The following is a 27,271-nucleotide window of genomic DNA, read 5'->3' on the forward strand; positions in this document are numbered from 1 at the left end:
CAAGGAGATCGTGGTCAGCTCCTTCCAGGCGATTGTATTGTTGCTGTTCAACGATGTCCCTGAAGGGGAAACTCTGAGCTATACCCAGATCAGAGAAGCAACAGGCCTATGTAAGCTCCTTTTTTTTTGTCCCGGTTGATATGCTTGATGATGATCGTATGCTAACTCGGTCATAGCTGATCGCGAGTTGACGAGGACGCTCCAGTCGCTGGCGTGTGCCAAGTACCGGGTCCTTACGAAGAAGCCCAAGGGCAAGGATGTCAACGAAACGGACGTCTTTGCCTACAACGCGAACTTTTCAGACCCAAAGATGCGGATTAAAATCAACCAGATCCAGCTGAAGGAGACCAAGGAGGAGAACAAGAGCACGCACGAGCGGGTAGCCGCCGACCGACACTACGAGACGCAGGCGGCGATTGTACGGATCATGAAGGCTCGCAAGACCATCACACACGCGGAGCTCGTGGCGGAGGTGATCAAGGCGACACGCAGCCGGGGTGTTCTTGAGCCAGCGGAGATTAAGAAGAACATCGAGAAGTCAGTCACCCGCATTCCTTTCTCCATCAACACTTTTCATTCACTGCGCGTCGGATATTATTTTACGGTGCATTGACTAACTCTGTGTACAGGCTAATCGAGAAGGATTACATGGAGCGTGAGGAAGGAAACCGGTATAGTTACCTAGCATAGAAGATTCTTGAGATACTTCCGGTCAATGATTATAAACGCACGACTTGGTTAAGGACATATAGAAACACGACAGAAATGACATGCTTGTCATGTATTTAGGCACTAGCATTATTAACAAATGTAACTACATCTACATCATATTTCCCAACCCCGCAATACGGAGTAATGCTTTGCTGGAACGAAACGAACAACGAACAAGGAACTCGGCCGGGAGACCCGAGACGAAAGGCCCTCCTCTCCCCCCATCGGAGCACATCCGAGTCCAGCACCGGCACACGGGGCACCGGGAGGTCTGGGCGCCGCGGCAGTCAGCGTGCCCTCCGGCCCCTCCCCCTCATACCGGGAACTCCTCCGTCAAGGCCTGTTGATGCCCGACATCTTCAGACTCCAGTGCTCGTTGCCGGTCGTCGGCGATTAAGCGATGTCTCAGAGATCTCGTGTGAGATTAAGTAGGTTCTAGAATCTTTTTTTCTTATTTTCGGGAGTCGAAGAGATGCACTACACTGTCATCTATTATTATTATCTGTGCGCAATCATGCTCTGAGTCTCGGACTCTATTAGCAGACTTACGCAGATTAATATTAGTATAGTATCCATACAGGAAAAATACATCTCATCTCAATGGTTAGAGATACCTTATTGTTTGCTGCAGCCAACTACACTGTTTGATTGGAACAATTGTTGACGAATGCGCCGGTCAATAATCTACTCTGTACGGAGTATATAGTCGCCATATCTTATTGGAAGTCCTCGTACTGCGGAGGAGCGGGGGAGTAGTGAGACGGGAACCTAAGTTTAAAACAGACATTCCGCTCATGGCCTTTTTTTTTAACCTTGGGTTTATGCTAGCCAATTGTCACTCAAAATTTTGACATATTGGTTGAACAATGTTATCATGAATACCAGGTGTCGCCACCTACGCTTATGATTATTAGTTAAATGGCTATTAGTTAAATGGCAAGGATTACAGGATGACGTGCTTTCATTCCCGGTCCTTGGCCGGGCAGTGGGTACAGACCACATACGCAGTTACTACAGTTAGAATCTACTCATCTATGCTCTCTCATCATTAAAACAATCGAATCTGCTTGCCTCTGCTTTTGAAGAGAGTTTATGTCGTTGTAGAGGGGTAATTCTAGAAACGTCAGATTTCAATACATCGGCGTCACGAACCCACCAATGAAACGGGCTCCCGGGCCTCTGGAGACCCTGGCCGAGATTCCAAGCTAGTATACAGTAGTGCCAGTGCTCAGTCATCTGATTCCAAAGACGATCACAGACTAGAAGAAAAAAAGTAGAACGAGAACCTAGCCAGCTAGCGACAAATGGTGACCGGAACGAACGTTCGAGCAGGACCCCTGGAAGTTAACTAGAGCAATGCCCCCTAGAGGTAGGTTTCTAAGGGGGTCACGTTGCTGTCAGCTGGCAGACGGGATTCCCGAAAACAGAAAGCCGAAGCGGTCAATGGAGGGCGTTCCGAGTCCAGAACTTCCGGACGGGACCCGGCCTCGATCGAAATTCGAACAGGAGCTCCTCCTACGGAGTACGGAGTAGTAGATAGCGGGCGGAGCTGCGGAGTAAGGATGGGGACGGTTGATTATTGATAGAGGGAAAAACTGTTCATGTGAGCAAGAAAAAAATCAAATCAAACAAAATCCTCCCGGACGGAGTAAGGCCCGGGAGGACTGAATGCGCTGGAAGAAGCCAGCTAGCTAGGTATTTAACGCGCCATTACTGCCTCTCTTTCTCTCTCGCTCGCTCTCTCGTTCTTGACCATTGCTTTGCTTGACTCCTATAAAATTGGCGATTCTTCTTCCTTTTCTCCTCTTACTCTTGTCCCGTGCGGCTGGCTATAATTCCTAATTCTTAATAACACTCTTACCCTCTTACCCTCTTATTCCTCCTCTTCTTCTTTTTCTCAGCCAGCAGCCTGAACTCGTCGCATCTGTGACAGCATCCAAGTAAACTGTAAGTTGTTGGCTTTTTGTCCTTCTATCGTTGTCTTCCTTATCGGTCTCGAATCGGGGCCAGCACGTGCTCGGGCAGTCGGGCGCTCCTTCCATTCTCAGCCATCCCCACACTCTCCAGGACCTGCATCGCACCTTCTCCCTGCTTCCTATCCAGCGTTCACGGCGACTTCCTTCTACAACGGTGGCCATTGTCAAATATTGTTCCCTAATGCTCCTCTTGTCCTCCATACGGAGAATACATGCTTGTCTCCCCCCACACATCTCGTGCGACCCCCACGCTCTGAGGTCGCCCCCACGTCCGGCACGCACTTGCCTCGTCCTACGCTCCGACCATGATTGTATATCCCGCAAATCAATGCTGGCAGCTTGGGATCGGAGGAAAGCGGGTCTGGAAGCTTGCATGGAACGTATTTAGCCGCTGCTGCAACTGCGCGTCAGCATCTGTGCCTGGGCTGTGCTGCTCTGATTCGCCAACCGTGCAACAACCCCGCTGACAGAGGCCAGATCCAGGTTCCCCACCTCGCGCTCCCCGCCATCCAGTCCGGTGGATAGCCCGACGGCAAACGCTATTTCCCCCAGGGTCGCCCGCAGCTCTCCGTTTACCTTTTCTCCCCGGACTTTCTCTCGCTCGCGACTTGTATATATCATTGTCATCCTGTCATTTCCCATCGGCCGTTTCTGGAGCGAATCCGCTCAGATCCTACAGAATACCCCTCGCTCGGAGAGAGAAACTGCAGGACCGCGTTACGTCATAAGTCCGATACGTCATTTTCTATATACATTCATTCGCCATGCAGAGTAGGTTCACCCCAAAGTTTATATTGAAGCTGGATATCTTTTTCTTTGACCCTCATATCCGGTGTATTCTGTTGGTATTGAAAAAGAAAAATTCAAAAATTCAAGAATGGGACAAAATGGACGGAAGAGAAAAAACAGTAAACAAAAGACAAATATGCTAACAACCATGGCAAAACAGCGAAACACTTCTTTTCCGACCCCAACAAGCTCGTCCAGGCCGCCCTCCACTCCCTCACCCTCACCAACCCTTCCCTGGCATTCGACTCGGAGAACAAGATCATCTACCGTCGTCCGGATGCCTCCTCTAAATCCAAAGTCGCCGTCATTTCAGGAGGCGGTTCTGGCCATGAACCCGCTTTCGCCGGCTACGTAGGCAAGGGTCTCTTGACGGCTTCAGTCGCCGGATCCATCTTTGCCTCTCCCTCCGCAGAGCAGATCCGCAAGGCTGCCATGGAGTATGTCGACTCCGAGAAGGGCGTCCTCCTCATCCCCATGAAGTACACCGGCGACGTGCTCAACTTTGGTATGGCCGCCGAGAAGGCCAAGGCGGCTGGCATTAAGACCGAGTTTTTCGCCATTGGCGACGACGTCGGAGTGGGCCGTAGCAAGGGTGGTAAAGTTGGTCGACGCGGTATCGGAGGTGGTATCCTGGTCTTGAAGATTGTTGGCGCATTGGCAGAGACTGGGTAGGTGTTCTCAATGTATCTATTGAAACCTTGTCAATTGTTGACTGACTGCTGCTCCCCAGTGCCTCCTTGGAAGATGTCTACCGCATCGCACAGCTGACGACTGACAACATTGTCTCTCTTGGCTCGTCGTTGGAGCATGTCCACATCCCCGGACGTCAAGTCCCCTCGACGGAAGAGCTGCTGCCGGCGGATGAGGTGGAAGTCGGCATGGGCATCCACAACGAGCCTGGTTCCCACCGGATGAAGGGAGCCAGTCTGGAAGACCTGATCAAGACCATGCTCAAGCAGCTCTTGGATGAGAACGACAAGGACCGCGCATTCATCACGCGCAAGCCCGACGACAAATTCGTTCTGCTGATCAACAACCTGGGTGGAGTTAGCACCCTGGAGCTGTCTGGCATCACGGACGAAGTGTCCACACAGCTGGCCAGGGACTACAACATCAAGCCTGTTCGGACGATCCAGGGCACGTTCCTGACCAGTCTCAACGGCCTGGGCTTCAGCATCTCGCTCCTCAAGCTCGTCGACACCGGTCTCGGTCCAGGCAAGTCCTTGCTGGAGCTGCTGGATGCCCCGGCTGAGGCTGTTGGCTGGGCGGCTCCAATCCAGACGTCCACCTGGGACAACCACAGCTCCGACGCACCTGTGCAGCAGGTGAAAAAGACTGTCGTTGCCGAGGAGCAGCCAAGCAACTTGAAGGGTAAGCTTGGAGATCTTTAGAGACCTTTTTTTTTCCAAGATTCGCAGCTAATTTTGTCGTCAAACAGTCGACCCTGCCCTCCTGAAGAAGAGCCTGTCTGCTGGACTGCAACGCATGATTGCGGCCGAGCCTCAGGTAACCCATTACGACACCATCGTCGGCGACGGCGACTGCGGTGTGGGCCTCAAGCGCGGTGCCGAGGCCGTCCTGTCGCTGCTCGAGAAGGGCGACCTGGGCGACGACCCCGTGGTGGCCGTGAACAAGATCGTCAACGTGGTGGAGAACACCATGGACGGCACCTCGGGCGCCATCTACGCCATCTTCCTCAACGCGCTGGCCCACGGCCTGCGCGAGCAGGACAAGGGCACTGCTGCCACCCCCGTAACGGTCGAGACCTGGGCCGCAGCGCTGAAGTACTCTCTGGGCGCGCTGGCAAAGTACACGCCCGCCCAGGTCGGCGACCGCACGCTCATCGACGCCCTCGCGCCCTTCTGCACCAAGCTCGTCGAGACCAAGGATGTCCACGCCGCGGCCAAGGCCGCCCTGGAGGGCACCGAAGCCACCAAGCACCTGAAAGCCAGCCTGGGCCGATCCGTCTACGTGGGCGGCGAGCAGGAATGGCTGGGCAAGATCCCCGACCCCGGTGCGTACGGATTGTCCGAGTTCCTGAGCGGATTAGCGGACAGCCTTTAATAAATCCATACGATAACAATAATTTTTCAATATATAAGCACAAGTAAATAAAATGATTTTTTTGTGTATGTTTGTGTGTATAGTTTTGGATGACACGATGCGATTATGATGAGTTGAGTTCCTTCTCTCGTGTTTGATTTGATTCATTTTGGATTAGGTATTGTCCTGACCGTCTATCTATTATATTATTCTATCTACGTCAATACTCCCTCCACGTGACGAACAATGAATGAATGAATGAATGCATGTAACATAATTTCGATTTTCGATTTCCATTTCCATTTCCATGCTCCGTACTCCGTACATAATATTGTCAGGCTCTCTGTATTTAGCAAGTAATCATGCAAGCAAGTAAATAGCGAAGAGCAATGATATTATTATTCTTTTAGCCATTATTTAATTAAATATGTTTTAATTAAATATGTCTACATGGAATTAAATAATTAATTCGGTTCTGACTTTCCAGTCTTTTTTTTTATTAAATTTTTTTTCCAGATTTTTTTCTTTAATCTTCCCTTTGATCGATCTATGTATGTGGTCTTATTACATTACAGAGCTAGGAATTTTTTGTTTCTTTGCTGCTGAGAAAAAGCAGAAGGGATCGTATCCCCCCTTCTTCCACCACATAACCACATGATAGATAGGATTTGGTTCCATCAGAACGCCAACTTTTTTTTCGCATTTTTTTTTCTCCCTTTTACCCGTTCAATTCCACGCGAGATGTCGAAATGAGAAAAACAATTGAACTCCTTTCTCTCGTTCGTGTGTTGCGCAATAATGTGTCGTAATAGGAGGATGGATGCCGTTCGTGACTTCATAACACGAGTCTGATAGCCGAGACACAGGAAAGAACTGGTTGACGTTCTTGAGAGAAGAAAAGGATGGCATGGTATCAAGATTAGGCCTGGTTGCTTTGTCACGTGACACGAAGCCAGAGCATGATGCCACATTGTGAAGTCATGCTAGGCAGAAGCGGAGAAGATGGATGGGACGAGATGGTATCGGCATGAAGTGTTGCAAATGTTGCTAATACGGAAACACGTTCAGCTGAGCAAGACCAGGATGACCGAATCACCACGCAAGAACCTGAGAGGAACTCGTTAGCATCGCATGCAACAGAACTCTGGATCGTGGCTAGGAAATAGCTGGTAGGGTAGGGTCATGATGATCAGAAATAAAATAAGCGACAGCAAACGTACATCTTGCTGATGAATCGGTCCTTGTTGACTCCGCGGCCTTTACCACCCTTGGGCTTCTCCGTCCACATCTCCTTGACGTTCTCGAGCACCATGTTGCAGTGGCGATCAAAAGCCTTGACCCGCGCCAGCAGTTTGCGGTTATTTCGGCACGAGATCAGGACCTGTGTGTGGGTGCGGGTGGCCGTCTGCAGCAGCGAGAGGGGGCCTGCTGTAAGCTCATGTTCCTCGACCAGAGCGACCTCATATTCACTAGTAACAAGTGCATTAGTAATTTATCCACGCCAAGAAAAATAATAGTAAATCGCGTGACTGCGAGACTGCCAGAAAAGAATTATGATAGAAGGATGGCGGTTGTAGAATATGCGAATGATATCTGGCATAAAATCGATAACACCGGACATAGCCTGGCCACACAGGAACAGGGGAAAGCGGGGAATGGAGCCAAGTCGGGATGAAGGAACACGTACGTGAGCTCGCTGCGAGGCTTGTTGAGAAGATCTCTGTAAGGTGTCCATGGTTAGCGTCATCTTTCTTCCAACAAGGCTGCGAGATACCATCGACAAGGGTTGCGCAGTGAGCCTATGACTCATCACTGCGCACAGTCAGGTGAAGACAGGGAGGGGTTACGTAGACACATACTGGATCTTGGTGTCCGACATGGCGAGGTATAAAAGGCGCTGTGGTGCTGGGTTGGGAGCTGCTTGGATCCAAGTCCGTTGCGACTTCGACTGTTCGCTTTTGCAATCGACTGCCAGCCGCGCGGATCGGCCATTGCAGGCTTGGCGCGGACCACGGCCGAACAAGGTCACATGACGAGCGTGTTTGTCGTGTTTGGCGTGCTGCGTTTCCCGAGACCGCGATTGGCTGCGTCACGTCGCGTGCGCAAGACACGCTTCGGCTTCACGAGTTATCATCATTACTTCAAACGAGACTCCTCTCTCTTTCTCTCTCCCAGCCTCCCTCGAGCAATTGATCTTCGCTGCCTTCAGGACGCGGTCGACGCCTGGCCGAGGATTCTTCCTCCTGTCATTCTCCCTCTCATCACTTAAGCAGTTATTTATTCTACCACTCATATTCTCCCTTGCTCGTCGACCTATACAGAGTCCGCGAGAACCCACTTGCATACCAGATCAACATTGGTCCACTCGATACCACCGCAACCTGCGCCTGCATACCCTCCATTCTCCTAGTCGACGGCATTTCTACCTTGCAGATTAGTGCTTAGGGACTCAATATTCACTTTGCAGACGGCTCTTACCGCGATCGGCCAGTTTAACTCGTCCGAACCGATCTTCACCCTTGGGTGGTACGCCTCGCGTAGGATTGTACACGTCAAAAGCAACGGGACCTCCTTAGGACACGTCTACACCTGGATCGACTACTCCCACAATACAAAACCCTCTTATCTCGCCTATATGCTTTTAGGACCCTCAAAGACCTTCGGCTTATGGTGACGGCATCCCAATCAACCTGGTCGCAATGGAAGCTCAGGACGGTATATCCGTCCGCCCTATGAGGTGTACGAACCCCCCTTTCTGCTACGAAAATGACAGAACCCTAAACCGTGCGTTTACAATGTGCAGTGAAGGTGCTCTACACGTTCGATGACGAGAGTAAAACAAACTGCCTTGCCCGATGGCCTCACCTACTCGACGTGCAGACCACGTACCTCGATGAGAAAACACAAATCGGAGTCATTGATCTCAAGACATGTATCCAGGCTATCGTATCTGCCAGGTGTGTTCAGATCCCTATTTCCGTCTTAGGCAGCCGTCATTAACTTTCGATCGTGCACAACAGCCCGGAATTGGTGGCCAAGTTAGGCCAGGATTACACGGTGTACGCCTATGACTACTCAGAGCAGGAGACGCCATTGGTGGGCCAGGGGATGCTGTCATGGGTTCTAGCCTCCGCTTCTCCCTCGTCAAATGAATCTGCCAATCAGTCGAGGCCCATTGTGACCGGGCGTGTCTGCAAGAATGTCTTGGGGCTCTTCTCAAAGGGTGCACAGGAGACCCTGGAGGTCCGGCTTCGACTCGTTCCAGTCCCAACAGTCCTGCAGAGTGAATATCTCGAGAGCATCCAGAAGTACCGGGAGTTGAGCAACATTATCCCCCAGGACTTTGATGCTCAAGCATGGACTACATTCATTAAACAGAACCCCAACTTGTTCGCTTCCGGCAACCGTGCCCAGTTAACAGACCGTCCCAACTCGTCCATGGATCATTCCGGGATCGAGAGGTTTCACCAGCTTCTGAGTGAAAGCTCGACCCCAAGAGAGTTTCCATCCACGAATCGTCCAGACTCACCTTGCCAATCCCCTCTGCCTCCCCCGAGCCGGGGCTCAACTCCGAACGGAGTCCGGCCACCAACTCAGCAGCCACAACAGCAACACCCGCTACCGCACCGGAGGAGAGACAGCGAAGCGTCTTTCCGGCCATCATCTAGGGCTTCCACACGTGAGCCTGAATCTCAACGGCCTCCAGTAGCCGCTGCACGCCGGGGTTCAATGCAGTCTGGGTATGGTAGCGGTGAGGAGTCGATGGAACAGCAGCCGCGCAAGAGAGCAAAACTCTTCAGAGCGGAATGGACAGCGAAAGAGGACATGAACATCGAAAGGCAACCAGGGTCATTGCGTGTGGCAGCCAGCACGGCAGCTTCAGTTCGCATCCATCGTCCAACTCCGAACACCTCGTCCACCAACCAAAACCCCAACAATGAGGAGCCTGTCCGTCCACCTACTCCGATAACTCGCTCGACTGGTGATATTCCCCGCCGGACTCGTCCAGGCCCGAGCCTTCTCCGTGAGTCCTCGAGCCGAAGCAATACATCATATAGGTCTCCATATGCGACAGGCGATGAGCGGCCCTCTACCGAACATCCAGCGACGTCGCCTGACGAAACGCGTTACCAAGGTATCTTTGAGCCACAATTCAACATGCCGTCTTCCCCTCCTGTCATGGACAGTGGGTTCCCCAATCGATCCAGCCCTGCATTGCCACCATTGCCAATGCAGCCCGACTCCGGCTTCATGAGCGCCTCCCTCGAGGAACTCTTGGATGATGATGGCTGCCCAAGGACGAACATGGATGAAGACGCAGGCACGCCCTTGGACGAATGCAGGCGGACGAACTCGAACGAGAATTCGAGAGAGGAGCGCATGGCAGACTCGGCAATCCAAGGAACCTCTCCTGTCAATCCATCTGTTTCGGGGCACCATCACGACAATTTTTTGGCCAGTGATGGAGCGTTCGAAGCACCCGCGAAGGAAACAGCTCCCCCGTCTCTTCCTCCTCCCCGGACGACCACTGGATCCAGACCTTCATCGAGGGCAAGTGTCAGACAGCCACCAAAGCCGTTGGCTCCGGCTCCTATGTCGCAAAGCGAGCTAGAGCAGCTCATGAATTCAATCCCCGCGAGTGATCCTGTATTGCCGCCAAATGGATACCTACAACACTCCAATTCGTGGGCGGGTCCCATGAGTGATCTTCCTTCCGTGAACACGCCAGCACCACAGCCTGTGGAGGAGGGAAAAGTTCGGAGTGGAGCAGGTGCGAGGAGGGTGCGACAGGTTCAGGCGCGTCTTGATCAATGTATCCGGGAGGGACAGATTCCACCATATTGCGAAAACTGTGGTGCCATTGAAACGCCGACATGGAGAAGAGCTTGGTCGAAGGAAATTGATGGCAATGAGCAGGACGCGAACGAATTTGCAAAAGATCCCCTAATGTTGTTCTGGCAGGTTTTGGAGAAGGATGAAGAGGACAGAGTCACCCGATTCAAAATCTACAAGAAGACGCTGGCGGATACGGACAATGACTTTGTCCAGATCCTCCTCTGCAATCGTAAGTTAACTTCATTACATGATTCCCCTCCGTTGTCTATTTTTTGCCTAACGTCGGACTGCAGCTTGCGGTCTGTGGCTCCACAAATTCAAGACCATGCGGCCAGAGAATAAGTGGAACAAACAACCGCCGAAAGACAAGCGAAAGCGGTCTTCACGGAACCGAAAGGGACCGCTCTCCGGCGCCGGCAACACAGCGACGAGGAGCCGTAGCAAGGCCCAGACAAATAAACCTGCAGAATCGTCCCCCGGCCCAACAGACGCGTCATCGCCTGCTGGAGATGATGGGATTACCCCTCGTGCTGAGAACGACAATGAAGACGATGTTCAAGAACCCCCATCAAAGCGGCGGCGTGCGAACAGCGTAGAGCCTCAGAGAACAACGGAAACCGGGCAGGGTCGGTGGGAGGAGCACGACGCGATAGAAGCACTTCGACGGGCTATCCAGTCTAGCCCTGCACGCAATCCTGCATCTCAGAACGCTGAGATGAACGACAATAACCTCACGCCTAAGCCTGTCCGAAGGACCTTGTTTCCAAGTGCTCATGAAGGGCCGTTGAAGACTCTAGGGGACTCACTGACGAATAGTCCGCGACGAAGTCCGCGAATTGCTTCACGAGGTTCCGAGAAAACAGCACAAGACAAGGAAAATCAGGCTCCAGCTACTCGTGATAATCTTGACGGCCTCTTTGAAAGTCCCTCGTTTGAATTCGAACCTCCTTCAACGCCGACTCCCAAGCGGCGAAGCCCTCGCGGAGGGAATTCAACAGAGAAGAGGCTTTCCTTGCCATTCTGTTCCCCAACAGCCCAGAAGGGAAAGGAAGGGAACCCAAACCTTACACCGACCAGACTCGCGATGGAGAAACTCCAGCGCGCACAAGGAACAAGCAGTGCGGCGACCACACCTCGTAGGGAGAGAAACGACAAAGACGGCATTCCGGAACTCCCTTCGCTTGGCGGTACTCCTCGGTCAGGGACCCAGGAAATGATGAATGGCATTATGATGGACATTTTCAATGAAAATGGAGATTCTGTTGGTCAGACTGATTCGCTGTTTAATTTCGAGCCGCCAAAATGTCCCAGCGGTAACTGGGCCGATTGGGAACCGTCCGACTATGTGTCTCCTATCGAATCCGACACGGATGAAAACAGCACTGCGCAGCGGCGGCGGCATAATTCCACGACACGTGATGACTCTGAAGATATTATCAACGCCATCCTATCTGACCCCGATATGCACAAGGGGGACATGCGTAACTCTGAATTCAATTCTCTCCTATTCGGCGGTGATTGTACCGGCCTGGAGTCGGACGCTTTCAGATCTGACAATGGGAACTCTGGTGTGACGGGTCTCGGAGTGACATCGAACACCAACAACCAAAAGGGAGGCGAAGTCGAGGCTTCAGCTTCCTGCAGCAAATGACCACCCCATTCTCTTTCATGACATTACTCATTGACGGCCTTTTTTCTAATATTTTATATTAATTCGGTCTTTTGTTTTTTACAAGCGTCGGTGTTGGATGGTTTAATGCTGCGATTTTGACTTTCGCTTTGATCTTTTTTTTAAGCAGGTATAGAGGGGGGTGTTCCAAGTGTCTTTTCTTTTCAATTTTCCTGCTTACTGTGACGTGACCTGTCTGGAGAGCTCGATTTGTTTCTTTTTATAATGATGCGATGCAGTTGCCATGTTAACTCATTCGAGAGAGGGTCTTGCATGTAGTGTGCATAGAAGACCACCAGCCAACCACACAACCACTTCGTCTACGACGACAGTGACTGCTATTTCTGAAAGAGAGAGAAGTCTGACCAGTTGTCGTTACTTTGCTTAGTTTCCTAGCTGGTTGTCAGATGAAAAGAAATAAAGGCAATAGTTGAAGAGGGATTAATTTAAAAAAGGAATCTACGCAGTAACTCCACACTCACAATCTAAAACGCTTATTTGATTCTTTTCCCCTACTGACTAGATAGATGAGGGTACCTATCTTCTTCAATTCAGAGCAGAACAGCCAAGATGGGAATTGAAATGGAAGAGGTAAAAAGGGAAAAAAACAACGCTCTATCATACAGAATCCCTGAGCATGAAAATGACATGACATGACGCGACATGACATGGCTATGTAGATCCGACGCAAGCCTTCGAAAAAAGCAATACATGCATGGCTTTTTAGACGATTAACAGAGGGTGTGTATACCATATACCCTCTAGAGGTTCATGCTTGATCTTCGCCTTTACCTTCGTCTTTTTTATTTCCCTCCCTCGGAAATCTGATGGACGTACAGTACAACTCCCAATCCCCAGTAGTAAGTAATAATAACACAACTGCAGAGATCGCTTTTTTCTTATTTCCATCAAAACGGCATTTCATTAATAACCAGCGTCGTAAAAGATCTCTTTGTGTCGGTGAGTCGCGTCGACGACGTATTCGTAGATTTTGTAATCTGCACAGACAGAAGAAATTATTGAGTTAGTCTTTTGCTTTCTGTTGCATCTTCTGCTGCTGCTGTGAAAGCATCTGATGAGAGAGGGAGGAGAGAGATGGAAAGAAGAAGTGCAGTACATACCACAATTAGCAGGGTTACCCCAATCGATCGATCCCAGGACACGCAGGCCGAGACCCTGTAAGAAATATGTCCATGTCAGACTCTTTTTTCTCCCCTGCTTCCTATGTTGGACATGTTCGAAAATTCTCCAACTCACCTGTCCGCCGTCCAGCTCAGTCACCTTCCCCACCACCTCAACCAGCTTCCCCATCTGCAGATGCGAATCCGGCTTCAGCAACAGCGTCACGTCGCCGTGGTTTCCGCATGTGATTGTCGCCGTCTCGCCGCGGAGGGCCGTCACGGTCCCGAGTAACCGCACTGTCTGGGTCGATGGCCGCGGGCCGCCACCGCTGCTCGAGGGGTGGAAGGCGTGGAGGTGAGAGGGGAGGACGCGTGGGGTTTGGAGGGACATGATGTGTTAACAATTCCTTGGCGTCGGTTTAATTAAGCAGTTTTGGCTTGAGGGTATGCTTGGACGTATTGCAGCCCGTTTGCTCGCGCGAGTTATCTATCGTATTCAACTTGAGATTTTCTTTGACGGACGACAGACGAACCAAGGAAAGGAAGAGAAACGGGCAAACAAAAAAATAGATCAAGACAGAAATGATACGTTCTTATTGCTCGAATAAGAACAAAAGAAGAAATTCAGGGCGTGCGACTAGATTCGTCTTCATATGGAGACCCAACAATTACTGAACGAGCGGGGTTCCCGCAATTGATTGTTGGTCGCGTCCGCGTAGACGCGTTATCACGTGCTCGGTGGGTGTTACTTTGCCGTATTAGGAAATATCTCTATACAGCGAACCTATGCGAATTGTTTCAAAATGCCGTTGAAAAAGGGAATGCTTTATCGACTTTGAGAATAGATATATGGAGAGAAAAAAAGAGGGAGAAAGGGAATTCCTGACCTGTAAGGTGAGTGGCAGCGATATCGATCACGTGACCAGAAGCTCTGCGCCAAAAGAAGCAAAGATAATCGACAGGCAGAGCTCCGCTCCCGACAGAGAGCGGCGAACAAAACCCAGTACGTGAGAAAGCCACCATTTGCGCACCAACAAAGGATCAAAATAGTGCTGTCAACACATTTGGGGAGACTGGAGTTTATCACCACAAATTTGAGATTTGAGTCGTTAAGTTAGACCGCGCCCGTCGCGGTCTTCAACGCCGTCAACATGCCTCCCCAATTTCCATCCACCCACCGCGGCATGACCGCGAATCCCTCCAGGCCTGTCCAGCGCTACCGTCCTGGGAAAGCGCCTGCTGAGGAGCCGTCCTCCGACGATGAATACGAAGACGATATCCAAGCCGAGGAAGAGGAACGACGAAAACAGGAGAAAGCGCAGCGGCGACAGCAGCAGCAGCAGCAAAGGCGGCCAGCCCCCAAAGCCACCTCATTTCCAAGTTCTGCTACCGGAACGATTACAAAGGGTGTCCAGGATGTTAAAATCGAAGAAGAAGATGACGACGAAGAGGGATTCGTGACGGAGGAGGAAATCGAGGAGGAACCTACGAAAGCGCCTAAGCCGGTGGCAGTTCAGAAACCGACTACTGCTGCCCCTAAACCGGAGAGTGAAGAAGAAGAGGAGGAAGAGGAAGAGGAAGAGAGTGAGGAAGAAGAAAGCTCGGAAGACGAAGCTCCGAAGAGGGTTCTTCTTCGACCTACGTTTATCAAGAAGGATAAACGAAAAGAAGCAGCGGAAAATGCTGCCAATGGATCGGCAACAGCTGGTTCAGCCCTCACCGCGGACTCTGCAGCTGAGGCAGAAGCGCGACGAGCGCAGCGGCAAGAAAAGGCCGACATGCTTATTCGAGAACAGCTCGAGAAGGAGGCTATAGCCCGGACCGCTGCAAAGAAAGCTTGGGACGAGGACGACCCGATTGCTGGAGAGGAGGATGCACTCGACGACCGTGACGGGCTGGACCCGGAAGCGGAATACGCAGCCTGGAAGCTCCGAGAGCTGAAGCGGATAAAGCGCCAGCGTGAAGCGATCGAAGCTGCTGAGAAGGAGCGAGAAGAGATCGAGCGAAGACGAAACCTCACTGCCGAGGAACGAGAGCGCGAAGACCGCGAGTTCCTCGAGAAGCAGAAGGAAGAACGGGAAGCCACTCGTGGCCAGGCCGGATTCATGCAGCGCTACTTTCACAAGGGTGCTTTCTTCCGGGACGAGCTCGAGCGGGAAGGCTTGGACAAGAGGAATCCCATGGGTGCCAAGTTCGTGGACGATGTCAACCGGGAAACGTTGCCGCAATACATGCAGATCCGTGATATGACCAAACTGGGAAGGAAAGGACGGACGAAATACAAGGATCTCCGAACAGAAGACACGGGACGCTGGGGCGAGGGCTTATTAGACATCCCGCCGAGGAGGAACCGGAACGAAAAGCCCCTTGGTGTAACCGACGAGCGATTCCTACCAGATCACCGCCGGGACGATCGCAACAAAGGTCCTACCGGCGCCAATGCCAGTGCCGTCCGAGATCGACGTCGGTCACGATCCCGATCAGAGTCACGGCCACGACGGAGGTCGAGGTCCCGATCCTACTCTCCCAGACGAGACCGCTACAGCGAGAAGAGCAGGTTCAGAGACGACGACCGAAGAGATTCACGTTACGACGATCGGGATCGTGATCGTGATCGAGACAGGTACCGGGACGACGACCGGCGGAAAGACCGCTACGCAGACCGATACCGCGACGATGAGCGGAGTCACAGGAAACGAAGCCCTTCGCCTTACGCTGACCGGGACAAACGCCGGCGAGTAGAGAGCGTTTCTCCTGCACGATAAGTTCGGATTACCACAAAAGATGCGCATATGCATGCATGGTTGGTTTTTCCTTTTCTTAGGAGTTTGGGGGGTATATCCAAAAAAAAGAAATGGGTTCATATTATACACATGCTTGGGAAGAAACGATTCTTTATTATGATTATTATTAGGGTTTTGTAAATGATATATTATATGCACGAAACTTGTCTCGATTGATGGAATTGAATCGAGATTAAATAATTAATCAGGTTGAGGTCCGTAATAATCCATATACATACAGACATGCATAAATAATACATACATAAATAAATACCCCATTGACATGACTTCCATATGGACGAAAGTAGACATGAAGAAGGATCATTCGGTGACCTGACCAGGATTAATTAACTCCAAGGAATCCTCCGTCCAATTCTATTCTCTCTCTTGCTCTCGCCGTGAATGCCAGGAGGGAAGATAATCATGATGATACTCGTTCCGTTTCAGCAATAGTAGGATTAGGATGACAGTCACGTCACCACATCCACATGTCATTGTCATGCAGTACTTATTGTATTCTTCCTGCCTCTGTCTTGCTCTGTGTAAGCTGGTCTCTTTTTTCGTATTTCTTAGCGCAGAGCGTGTCGTGATGAAGTCGAGAAATCTGGACGAGAGAGGGGGAGAGAGAGATCATTCTTTGAAAGTTATCAATTTATCTTGGCGATTAAACTTGGTTTGTTTTGTTTTGTTTTTTTATTTTTATTTCACTCCCGCCCTCTCGAGGAGGTTCTCCCTCTCCATCACCGAGTCCCCGAACCGGATCAGAAAGACCGTCCGGCCGGGCCACATCTCCGTGCCTTGATTGTGCGCCGTGACCTTGGCCTCGAAGCCGCAGCCGTCGCAGACGCCCTCGATGATGCCCGCGACAAAGGCGGCGCAGTTGAGCATGCTCATCTCCTTGGGCACGCTGATGTAGGTGTTGACGAGCGGGTCGTTGTCCGTGATCATGTACTCGTTTGGCGTTTGCGGGGAGACGGAGTGCTCGAGGGCGTCGGCCGGCCGGTTGAAGAGCAGACGCCAGAGCGGGCCGTGGATGAGATGCAGCAGCGGGAGGATACGGAGGGGTCGGTTTGGCGGGGAGGATGAGGTCGACGAGGACGAGAGCGCCGACGACGATGACGACGTCGTGGAGCGGTAGAAGAGGAGATCTAGCAGGCGGAGACCGAGGGGGTAGCCTTGTTCGTTTAATCTAAAATCAAAAAACATCGTCAGCACAATCGTATCCAGCGAAGTAAGGGAAAGAGAAAAAGACTCACCGTCTCTCCAAATCCTGTATGCCTGTCACCCTCCGCTGCGCATATGTCACCATCTCCGCAAAGATGTACGCGAAACTGGCCCGACTCAACTCCGCATTGCGACTTCGGTTGAGATGTCGATCATAGATGGTCTTGCGGTTCGACGGTAATCGCAGACCCGTGCCGGGCTGCTGAATGAGCTGGCTCTGCCGTGTGGATTGTTGTTGCTGCTGTTGCTCGTACTGCTGCTGTTTCTCTGTAGCATTGGAGGCGGTCGTGGCGATCGAGACTGTGGACGGTCGTCTCGCCGGAGAGGCGGATGACGACATGACTGTCGGCCAATCGATTGATTGTTTGTCTATAGCTCTGGCAATTCCTTCGTGCGTTTTTTTGGTTTCAGTTGTATCTGTCTCTTGTAGGAGGTATAGTAATTAGTGTATGTGGTGCTATTCGCGGCGTTATGCCGAGGACGAAGGCAGTGTGGATAACGACGAGATGAGCGAGATAATGCCAATGCTTCAATATCAGGCACGGGATAATCGCGGTAGCAATCTCGAGAGAGGAACTCGGGGGTTTTCTTGTGTTTGCGAAACAATGCGCGAAGGTACAGTTATGCCACGAGGTTACTCCGTCCTGACCAACGCGATCTGACAGCCGTCGGGCACAGTTGGATCCAAACTCCGTCCGGTGGAGCAAACAGCCAGCCATGCACAGCACAGTATCTACTACCTCGCTTCGTCCACACTCGACAGCTTGGACAAAAATTTACTATTACAGTTTACATCTTCGGTGATTCGGCTACAGTTAAAACTTCACGGACGAGATGATTTAGTTTACGAACAAGTATTCGCCAGGCCTACTCGAGTTACTACTGAAAGGAAAATTTCTGAAGATGCAACCCATATGCATTTCATTCGCTGAAATTCGCGATCTGAAATCTTAAAACTATAGACAGGGAGTTCTTTGACGCAATGGCAGAGCTTTGGGCTGTGGTAGTCTCAAGCCTGGCACCTGTGACAGCGAAACACAGCACCAGGTGAGCTACTTTCCATCCACGTAAGAAAAAAGGCCATTAGAACCGAACACAATTGTTTCCACTATATCTCACGTGCTCGATGAGCCGTCACCTCTAGAAGAAAACCTACGTAGAATCTTCCAACATGTTAGCACCTCGTTCAACCCAAACGAGCCGTGAAATGAAGCATCATAAACAAGTGAAAACATGATCAGACATCCAAGGAAGTTTTGCGCACAGAGCACGTCTGGAATGGGTTCGGCAAAGCGACGGCTAGCGTGGAAACTGCGAATGTGGAAATGGAAGTTTCATCATAGGAGTAAAATTTCTGACGAGGGCAGAAAAAAAAAGAAACGAGATAACTCACATTAAAAACTTGGATTATTGTAGGCCATGAGCTAGGCCTACGGTGGTTTGGAAGAGAGAAAAGAAGAAAAAAAGATCACTACCAGATGGGAGGGTTAGTACTCAACAACCTGCAGTCATAAGAAAACAGATTGTAAAATAAATCGTCGTCATCATCAAGTCGAACTGAAGCTAATGGCATATCAAGACATTTTCCTGCTGAAGCCGTCTTCATGTTGACGGTTCCAAGGTGGTTGGAAGTTGGAAAGAAAAAATTTAAAATTTCTGGTGCGGGCGGACCCTTTTATAGCCGCGCGACGGAGAGCTCCCGGGAAACCGCCAAACAGCCCAAACTACATACAGGAAACTTCTAGAGAGCAGGGTCTCCGCTTCTTTCTCCACTGTATGCCAAAGAGAGAATGAAGAGAAGAAAGATGACTTCACGTCAAAGTACATGCATTAGCATATAGCCTTTCCTGCTGACAGCATTACTTCCTGTTGGACACCTTGGGCAAAAATTCTAGACCCATCTCTCTAAGGTTCTATGCAAAGACCCGTGACTTGCTACGTAAAAATGCGAATGCCATATGTCTCGTAAATCCTCGAAATTATTATATCATCACTCATTATTGCACAGTATGCTGTCAATAGAAAGGGCAATCATCTAAACCCCTTCTGTCTTTGCCTTGAATTCCAGTTCAAGGTCTTCGAGATACTTTGCACCCAATCCTCGCTGCGCCGTCCGGGAGGAAGAACATACGCAAAGGGATAGCGAGATGCAGAAACAGTAACGTAGTCGCCCGGATGTAACTCGACCCTATTCCATTGTCAATAAATTGTTCATAGCCGCGATAGAGTACAGAACTAACCGCTCTCGCCCATCAAAGCTCGCCCACGAGGTTGTGCGGGCATCATAAGGCACGCCCATCCGTAAGACCATGGTATCTGGTAATATGATCGGTCGGAACGATAATGTATGAGCACAGATTGCTGTCACGAGGATGACCGGATTCTCTGGATGTGACAGTGAACCACCAGCAGCAAGATTGTAGGCGGTTGATCCAGTAGGTGTCGAGATGCACACTCCGTCGGCCAGGACGGTGGTGAAATGCTCGTCATCTCCGAACAGCTCAATAGACGACATCGCTGGAGCATTCTGTTAGCTCGGAGATGTAACAACCTTAGGAGGTAGTAGTAGGAACCGGTACGTACTCGGGTTTGGACCTCTGTCCACCACTACGTCGTTTAGAATCTCAAAGACCTTGTCGGGTGTATGCGTCAAGGAGTCCCCCACTTCCTCTCCGATCAGTTCCTCCACGAGGTCCCTTTTCGTCCCAGGTTCACCTTCCTTTCGCTGGGGATTGCTCCTCATGACCGTGCATTCGAATCTCAGTCGCAGACTAACAACGACGCCGTCTCGAAAAGCATTTGTAAGTATCTCTTGGTAGTTGTTGAAGTCGAACTTGGTCAGGAAGCCAAGAGACCCGAGAGAAAAAGACAGGACCGGTGGTACAATCCGCTGGAAAAGCCAGCTTGTGTAGAGTACGGTTCCATCGCCGCCCAAGGTGACGACAAAGTCGAACATCTGGGGATGCTCTGATGCGAGCTTGGTATCCCAGTATTTCAACCGGCCAGCGGCTGACGGCTCCTCCTCGATCAGGCCGGCCGCGTTGAAATCCGGATGGTCCTTCAGCCTGTCTTCGACGTAGACAGTATATTTGGTATATCGGTCCTTCGAGAGAAGCCATTGCGTCACCTCCCTCGTCAGTTTGATCAGTGATACGTCGTGCACCTTGGTCACCAGAAAGACGGTCTTGACTGTCAGTCTCAGCTTGATACTGCCCAGCCTTTTCGACAACCTGCGAACATTCCACGCCATGTCGGACAGCTGCCTCTTTGTCAGATGCCGTGAGTGGACGACAGCGGGAGCGCCCTGCTCGGGGAGCCGGCTGGCATGATCGACGACCGACAAACTGTCATTGTCTTCGGGACGGCTCTCGCCCGAGACCAGTCCCTTCTCTCTTACGCTGCTGTCGATATCCTCGAGCGTTTCAGCGGGCGCAACCCATTCACCGTTGAGAAGCGAATGGACGAAGCAGGCGGTGTTCCTGTCGTACGAGTCTGTTCTGCGCTGGTCGATTCTCGGGTCTTCGGACGAGACGAGTGAGGACTTGCGACGATGATTGCTGTCTGGACTGAGAAAGATCTGTCGGGGAAACGAAAGCTGGTCAATTACAGCTGATCGCCGTTTGTTAGGGGAGACTAGGACTTACTTCGAGTTGGTTGTGGGTTTCTGGATCATTGCGCGACTCTCCATGCCACTCCCAATCCGACTCTTGTCAGCCTTGGTCCATTGACGTTACACGTAGAGTAGGACATACAGGATGTTCGGCTGACCGTTGATTGCCACCACTTTCATGTGCCATGGCCGTTAGAGGACCAGGTTTGCTTCGTTGATTTTCGATTGCTATTGCGGGTTCTTGGTCATGATGTTGGGAGCTCTGTTATTCCGACGAAAGGTCTAGACGCGGAAGACTTTTTGGGTGCGGGGATGACGTCGGCAGCATGCCCGCTTCCACGCAGATGGGGAAGCAGAGAGACATGATTCGGCTTTCAGGATTCTCAGCGGCTATGCAGAGAAGTTGTGTGGATTCTGCGTAAACAGGGAGTTGTGAGTGATTTTCTTGTTATGTGTTTTGCGTGTAATTATTCATTCGAACAACTAGGTGTAGGATTGCGGGGCATAGAAATATATAAAATCATAGCATATCAAGAAGCTTCTTGTGATCACCACAAATGGATCGCCACGCCATCAAAAATCGGCGTACTATCACAGAACTATTATTTAAAATGCACCGAAAAGTGACCATTTCTGGACACCGTAGTTTGTAAGACACACTGAGTTGCGTTCTGTTTCGACCTACTGTAGGTACTGCACATATGGATTACCTGAATAGCCAAATAAGTTGTACAGTACACCACAATGATCTAAGATAGACAACGTCACATTTCCACTGGCCACTTTTAATCTGGCCTGAGATATTTGGTACGCACATTAATGTCCGCAAGGCTGCGTACAGGATTGTCTAACGCCGCAGGATACGATTTTCACAGGACTTATCGGAATAGAAAGATGGCCCATGTAATAACGGAAAACATCAGCAGATCAATCAGTCTTACAATGGATGGAAAATATAAAGCTGTTACCAGCACCTAGTTCTGCTTCTTTGTCTACTTTGTCTTTACATGATCATCTTTCCTCTTCTTTTCAACAAGCCATCAACTCAACCGAGCCGAAGGTGAAGATTGAAAAATCCCGAGCGGTTCGGGAATCGCTCGAGGGTCACAATTTGGCGCAGAACTCACATGGTACAGGCAAGGTGGCCGAGTGGTCTAAGGCGTGCGACTCAAGCTAATAGCTTGGACTGCCCAGCAGTCCGGTGTACACACATGGTGTGTGCCCATTCGCATGGGGGAAACTCCGCGCGCGTTCGAATCGCGCCCTTGTCATGACCTTTCTTTTTGCCCTCTTACTGTTTTTTTTGTTGGTTGACCTATCACAACCCAGATCACAACTCAGATACCTTGACTTGATTAAAAATGCCGAATGAAGGTCATATTGATAATCCACTGAGCGTGTATTCCAATATCTTCATCTCCAGCTTTGCACTTTTTCCGGCGCTCGTCTTCCATGCAAAGATAGTCGACACCCTAAGAAGGCAAGTGTGGCCGAGTGGTTAAGGCGGTAGGTGAACCTTCTGCAGCTTGCATCTGCCAACGAATCGCTAACTGAACGTATCAGCTGGATTTAAGCGAATACAAGGTTGAAGTCGGACCCTTTACAGGGGTCCCCTTCGACCTTCCGCTTAGACCCCCAGTGGGGAAACCCGCGCAGGTTCGAACCCTGCCGCTTGCAACTCCTTTCTTTTTACTGTTCTGAAATGCACTCAGACTGGATGTGAAAAGCCCATCAGTCTTATATTCCCTCCAGCATTTCTTTGTACCTCGTAGTCGCCTTCTTCCTTGAGCACAGAGGATGTACCTGTCATGCTACATAAGTGGAATAATTCCGAGCCCCACAATTCCGAAAAGCGGAGGGATGGCCGAGTGGTTAAGGCGATGCACTTAAGTCTTACACAAGTGGTGTAAGCGATGCATTTCACGTAAGTGATCGAGGGTTCGAACCCCTCTCCCTCCATTATTTTTATTTTTCCTTCCCCCCTGTCTCTTTTTCTCTCTCTTCTTAATGACAATCAAGATTGTCCAAGGCAAAGGTTGGATTCGTTTTCGTCCTTTCTTTGTCCCTGTTCTAGACTCAACGCATATCGTCTGGTTGTTGCATAAATGCGAGGATATTCAGATTGCTGTCGGTATCGATAAATCCGTACATCAACCCTTTTTGATGTCTTGCCAGTATTGACGGAATTGATGGGATCTATTCTGTCGATATTCACCATAGAAAGAAAAGAAATTACATTACAACTGCATTTTATGCCCAACAAGTTCATGTCTTGCCACGCTTGAAAAGAAGACAAGGACTACCTAATGGTACCACGTCAGCAGTTTGACCTCTAGCCCTACGTTCTACCCATTATGTACATCTTTATCTCTTCTCTAGATGGGATTCTTACCAAGATTGCTTGATAAACTGGTTGCTGTTTTCGAGGGTATATCTCATTCGACCTGGGCCTGCATTCTCTCTGGATTACCAAGCTGGACAGTCTTATATCGACCCCTTAATTGTTACCTCTCTTCTGCCTCCTGGAGACTTCCTCCCAAATCCTTTTTTCCTAATGAGAGATCCCTCGTTCCGGTTCTTACCTCTGGTGCCATGATATTTCTGTACGGGATGTCCCGTCAGGTTTCAGACCATCGCCGGACGGACCCGTCACAGAAGACAGCTTAGATTTTAAAACCGATTGACTTCCAGAACTCGCTGCCTCGGAAGCAGCTCGCAGCCGTCCACTGCTTTTGTCGTCCTAGTGCCTGACTGAGCTGCTATATCGGTTAATCTCATACAAAGAATATGCTGAACATCCGAGACAGTAGGCTCGTTGCATCCGCCCAATCTATTAGGAAAACGGTCATGATATTGCTACCTTCTGCGATGATTTCTATAGCTTCAGCTTGACTGTTCATTGTGTCCTTAGTCGGAGACCGGATTTCGCCGTCAGAATAGCTTCTACATTATTTGGTCAGCTGCGTGGTCCCAGGGCTTGTGGCGATCTTGCTCCGTCATAAACAATATACGAGGATAAAAGCACCGGGAAAACCCGTAGCTGCGAGATGTAAACAAAGAAGGGTTCTCTATACGCTGACTGGAGACTACAGGCCCTCTCTTTCATTCACTGATCGACGACTTTGGCTTATATGCCAACACTTTCTCGCTAAGAGTTATCTCAGAGGCTTCTCAATTTGACTATCATACTCATACACATCACTCACTCCTCCTGGGGTCTAGCTTCAATCGATTTCTTCATCTCTACTCATTAACAGCCATCTGAGAAAGCAGCAATGTCCTTCAACCCAGACAGTCAATGGTGCACCGTCTGCGGATCGAACGCCCATAGAACAAAAGAATGTCCCGAGTCCTTCTGCAACTATTGCAAGGAGCAAGGCCATTTCATAAAGCATTGTCCACGACTTTCACCCTGCGGGAACTGTGGAAAGAAGGGCCATCGAACCGAAAACTGCAGAAATCCCACTGCACCGTTTCACTCTCAGCAGTCAGGTAGTGGATTTGTACCCTGGACTGAACAGACAGCGGCCAAATACCCGATACAGCCCATTGCTACACGCTCTGTGCCCGTTCTGAAAACAACTGTCGATGCAGGAACTGTTCCATCCAAACCTGAGGACGTAGCCAAAGGCGATGAAGTACGTTGCTGGATATTATTTCATGCTCAGGCAATATCTGACAGATCCAGGCATCTAATACCGCTCAGCCGTCTGCTTGATTCTGAACTCGATAGCGTTGTGCCTGGCCACTACGCCGGTGTAAAGCATTTCCTATGACGCTTGTCACAAGGGAGATGCTAGCAAGCATAAGTTTTTATGTTCAGACTTTACAAGGTAAGCTGGTGACTACAAAATTGTATGTCTGGGCATCCACTTCTCTTCATTACAAATCTCCACTTTTAGTATACGAAACTAACAGGATATATACAGACTAGGCGATATCCGTTCGAAACAGTCCGGACATTTAAATTCTTGTCTAGAAAAATAGCGGGATCCTCGACCATAGCAAAAATAACAGACTGGTGAGATTCATCACCGGAGGAGGTATACTGAAGGTACTGACTGTTCTCACTGAGAGAGGAAAGGCGTTTGTCTATAGATACAGATACAGACACAGATTGACAATCCACCAAACTCCATTGACCCATGAAGTTCTACCAGCACTACACAGATCTATCTGACTTGCAAATCTAGCGGCCAACCGAGCAGGCGAAGGGGACAGGCAGAATCAGATGGAGCGTGGAATGAAAATGCTTATTGCTTTGGGCTTGATTGATTCCTGCTGATTTGAGCCTCTTGCACTATCAATTTTTTTTTGGCCAAAAGTCTTGTTAATTTTAACTTCGGGATTCTTAGTATTAGCTAGTCGTCAAAAAGTGTAAAAAAAATGTCTTGATTGTTTACCTGTTCCCTAGGTGGATTTCCCACGTATATGTATATCATAGATATAAGATCTTATAAGGCATTTTGCTTTGCCTGCTATTTCTTGAAGGGCTCAGTTATAATTGCTGCTTACTCCTATGTAGCTATCCTTTATCCTGACGATAGTGTAGTGGTGACATTCGGTATATTCGATATTCGAACTTCCTCCTCCAAGCCTTGATTCTTTTTTTTTTCTGTTGGATTCAGGGTGATAGTTCCAAAATGAAAGCGTTCTCACCGTGAAGTGAAGCCCGCTAGCGGTTAGTCAGTCAGTTATTCGAGATGATAACGAAAGAGAATGGAATCATATCATGTCATATCGAGTCGACCATTTCAGACAAATTTCTTAAAGGCTTATAGTTATAATCACCTAGAGAATATATTTCCTCAAGATTACATATGATCTTCCGTAACAAATCAGTCAGTTGTCTTCTAGTCTAGCTAAGCTAGAGGGATCTCTATCTAAGTATTTCTTTGACTTGACTCGAATAGATAGATCGTCTGTCTCCCATCATCCCTGTCGACAGAACGATCTGCACTCAGCTCGGAAACGATGACCGAAACTGGGTTTATTATATAGGTCCGATTTCTCACTGATTCTGATCATTTCTTCTCTGATAGTCCATCAATCGATCGTCTTTCGTCTTGTCAAGCTAGTGTTCGCTGGGTGTTCTGCATCCTGCCGGGTAGATACTAATAGCTTTCAGTCTCCTCTCAAAGTGGACTTTACTACCTATATAGTCAATATTTACTGCTCAGGTAGGGATATTTCTTGATTGCTTTTGGGGAACATCCCCTTCCAAAGCTTGTTAACGATCTATATATAATGAAATGAAAGATCGCATACAGAGAACATACGAATTCGATCCATTTTTTTCAACGAAGAAATCAGAACGCCTACCTAGTTTGACAGGGCCTAAAGTCGACCTTATTATATATAGTAAGGTCGGAGATTCTCAGAATCACGAAGCCCTATTATGCTGATTTACATGGACATGACATATACATATAAGCCCTGGGCCAAATCTGCCCTGCCAGTGGGCGTTGATATTTTAATTCACGATTATATTCCATCCATATCTACTGCCTTTTGATTGTCTCAAGTGTTTGACAAACAGTATGCTGGTTTTCAAGAGAGAGAAAGGGTTCTTACTTCCTAGACCTTGACGTTGACAAAAGGAGAGAAAGAAAGAAAGAAAGACTATCGCAGTCCTACTCACACTCTCTCACCCTCACCCCCTCTCTCATTCTCTCTCACTTCTCTCTCTGTCTTCTGGATTAATTACTTTCCTTTCTCGGCTATGAACTCAAACTCAAACTCACGACTTTCTTTTTCGAGAAGATTCTCTACACAGTAGTACCTTGTTCCTTGATCAGAATAATTAACTTAGATCATAGTCTTGTCTTGCTCCAGGACAGACAGGTAGTCAGGCAGACAGACAGACAGTAAGTGTCTGCGCCAGCGCTCAGACTCCTCTCCTCTCCTCGTCTCGTCGTCACACCGGAGTCAGTAGCGCGAGATCAGTGCGGTGAGTGATGCTCTGCTCGAGCACTCGCTACTCCCTTACCTATGAATATGAACGAGAGGAAAGGGCAGGCTGACAGAGCAGATGGCTGTAGATTGATTGCTTTTGCTCAGGAGATATGTATGTATGTTGTATGCAGAGATAAATAGGCTGTATGTATGTACTGTACACTGTCCATCCACAGCATCATTCACAGCCCACAGATCTACATAATCCACTTACAGTACCTGCCTACCTAGGTAGGTAGGGAGGTAGGTAGGAATCAAGGATACAGACCATACGGAGTAATAATACTAGTAGTAGGTTCGAGTAAGCATTACCATGCATGGACGTCTGCATGCAGGCCGTTCGTTACGTTGAAACAACGCAGAAACCCACATACTAGCAGTTAGGCTAGGTGCCTAGCCTAGGACTTACAGTAGGATTGGGTACCTAATGAACTCACAGTGCAGATACCATGCGGGCCTGCGTCATCAATAACAACATCATCATTATTCTCCTGAATTCGATTCTTGTGTTAGTATAGATTACTTGATGATTTCTCACAAATACCAAATCAACG

The 27,271-nt window shown here is 49.5% G+C and overlaps 10 protein-coding genes across 10 annotated transcripts; 5 read left to right on the forward strand and 5 right to left on the reverse strand.

Moving 5' to 3' along the window:
- Nucleotides 1–95: 95 nt before the first annotated feature.
- On the forward strand, nt 96–1,625 carry T310_3198 (Cullin; the record flags this gene model as incomplete). The annotated part of the gene is made up of 7 exons (XM_013473899.1): nt 96–110; nt 206–537; nt 630–655; nt 797–1,139; nt 1,281–1,314; nt 1,418–1,466; nt 1,597–1,625. Coding segments are annotated over 7 exons (828 nt in total), but the record flags the coding sequence as incomplete, so codon positions are not given.
- A 1,826-nt stretch (nt 1,626–3,451) lies between these two features.
- On the forward strand, nt 3,452–5,540 carry T310_3199 (Glycerone kinase; the record flags this gene model as incomplete). The annotated part of the gene is made up of 4 exons (XM_013473900.1): nt 3,452–3,458; nt 3,637–4,144; nt 4,207–4,847; nt 4,915–5,540. The coding sequence occupies 4 exons, from the start codon at nt 3,452–3,454 to the stop codon at nt 5,538–5,540; spliced, it is 1,782 nt and encodes a 593-aa protein (XP_013329354.1).
- A 916-nt stretch (nt 5,541–6,456) lies between these two features.
- Nucleotides 6,457–7,398, reverse strand: T310_3200 (Small nuclear ribonucleoprotein SmD2; the record flags this gene model as incomplete). Its single annotated transcript, XM_013473901.1, has 4 exons — nt 6,457–6,685; nt 6,740–6,988; nt 7,207–7,239; nt 7,379–7,398. 4 exons carry the CDS (start codon nt 7,396–7,398, stop codon nt 6,457–6,459), a joined length of 531 nt encoding a protein of 176 aa, XP_013329355.1.
- Nucleotides 7,399–8,218: 820 nt separating this feature from the next.
- On the forward strand, nt 8,219–12,006 carry T310_3201 (GATA transcription factor (Ams2); the record flags this gene model as incomplete). The annotated part of the gene is made up of 4 exons (XM_013473902.1): nt 8,219–8,338; nt 8,400–8,476; nt 8,540–10,584; nt 10,649–12,006. The coding sequence occupies 4 exons, from the start codon at nt 8,219–8,221 to the stop codon at nt 12,004–12,006; spliced, it is 3,600 nt and encodes a 1,199-aa protein (XP_013329356.1).
- A 942-nt stretch (nt 12,007–12,948) lies between these two features.
- Nucleotides 12,949–13,536, reverse strand: T310_3202 (SsDNA binding protein Ssb3; the record flags this gene model as incomplete). The annotated part of the gene is made up of 2 exons (XM_013473903.1): nt 12,949–13,022; nt 13,146–13,536. 2 exons carry the CDS (start codon nt 13,534–13,536, stop codon nt 12,949–12,951), a joined length of 465 nt encoding a protein of 154 aa, XP_013329357.1.
- Nucleotides 13,537–14,296: 760 nt separating this feature from the next.
- Nucleotides 14,297–15,910, forward strand: T310_3203 (Microfibrillar-associated protein MfaP1; the record flags this gene model as incomplete). Its single annotated transcript, XM_013473904.1, has 1 exon — nt 14,297–15,910. The coding sequence occupies one exon, from the start codon at nt 14,297–14,299 to the stop codon at nt 15,908–15,910; it is 1,614 nt and encodes a 537-aa protein (XP_013329358.1).
- A 717-nt stretch (nt 15,911–16,627) lies between these two features.
- On the reverse strand, nt 16,628–17,492 carry T310_3204 (BET3 family protein; the record flags this gene model as incomplete). Its single annotated transcript, XM_013473905.1, has 2 exons — nt 16,628–17,117; nt 17,185–17,492. The coding sequence occupies 2 exons, from the start codon at nt 17,490–17,492 to the stop codon at nt 16,628–16,630; spliced, it is 798 nt and encodes a 265-aa protein (XP_013329359.1).
- Nucleotides 17,493–19,183: 1,691 nt separating this feature from the next.
- On the reverse strand, nt 19,184–20,949 carry T310_3205 (NAD+ kinase; the record flags this gene model as incomplete). The annotated part of the gene is made up of 4 exons (XM_013473906.1): nt 19,184–19,340; nt 19,393–19,669; nt 19,736–20,747; nt 20,905–20,949. 4 exons carry the CDS (start codon nt 20,947–20,949, stop codon nt 19,184–19,186), a joined length of 1,491 nt encoding a protein of 496 aa, XP_013329360.1.
- A 2,116-nt stretch (nt 20,950–23,065) lies between these two features.
- On the reverse strand, nt 23,066–23,662 carry T310_3206 (uncharacterized protein; the record flags this gene model as incomplete). Its single annotated transcript, XM_013473907.1, has 4 exons — nt 23,066–23,107; nt 23,155–23,236; nt 23,345–23,502; nt 23,543–23,662. 4 exons carry the CDS (start codon nt 23,660–23,662, stop codon nt 23,066–23,068), a joined length of 402 nt encoding a protein of 133 aa, XP_013329361.1.
- A 375-nt stretch (nt 23,663–24,037) lies between these two features.
- Nucleotides 24,038–25,047, forward strand: T310_3207 (uncharacterized protein; the record flags this gene model as incomplete). Its single annotated transcript, XM_013473908.1, has 3 exons — nt 24,038–24,400; nt 24,496–24,595; nt 24,956–25,047. 3 exons carry the CDS (start codon nt 24,038–24,040, stop codon nt 25,045–25,047), a joined length of 555 nt encoding a protein of 184 aa, XP_013329362.1.
- Between the last annotated feature and the right edge of the window lie 2,224 nt (nt 25,048–27,271).

The sequence above is a fragment of the Rasamsonia emersonii genome (genome assembly GCF_000968595.1).
Source record: "Rasamsonia emersonii CBS 393.64 chromosome Unknown ctg1118621760057, whole genome shotgun sequence".
NCBI lineage: Eukaryota > Fungi > Ascomycota > Eurotiomycetes > Eurotiales > Trichocomaceae > Rasamsonia > Rasamsonia emersonii.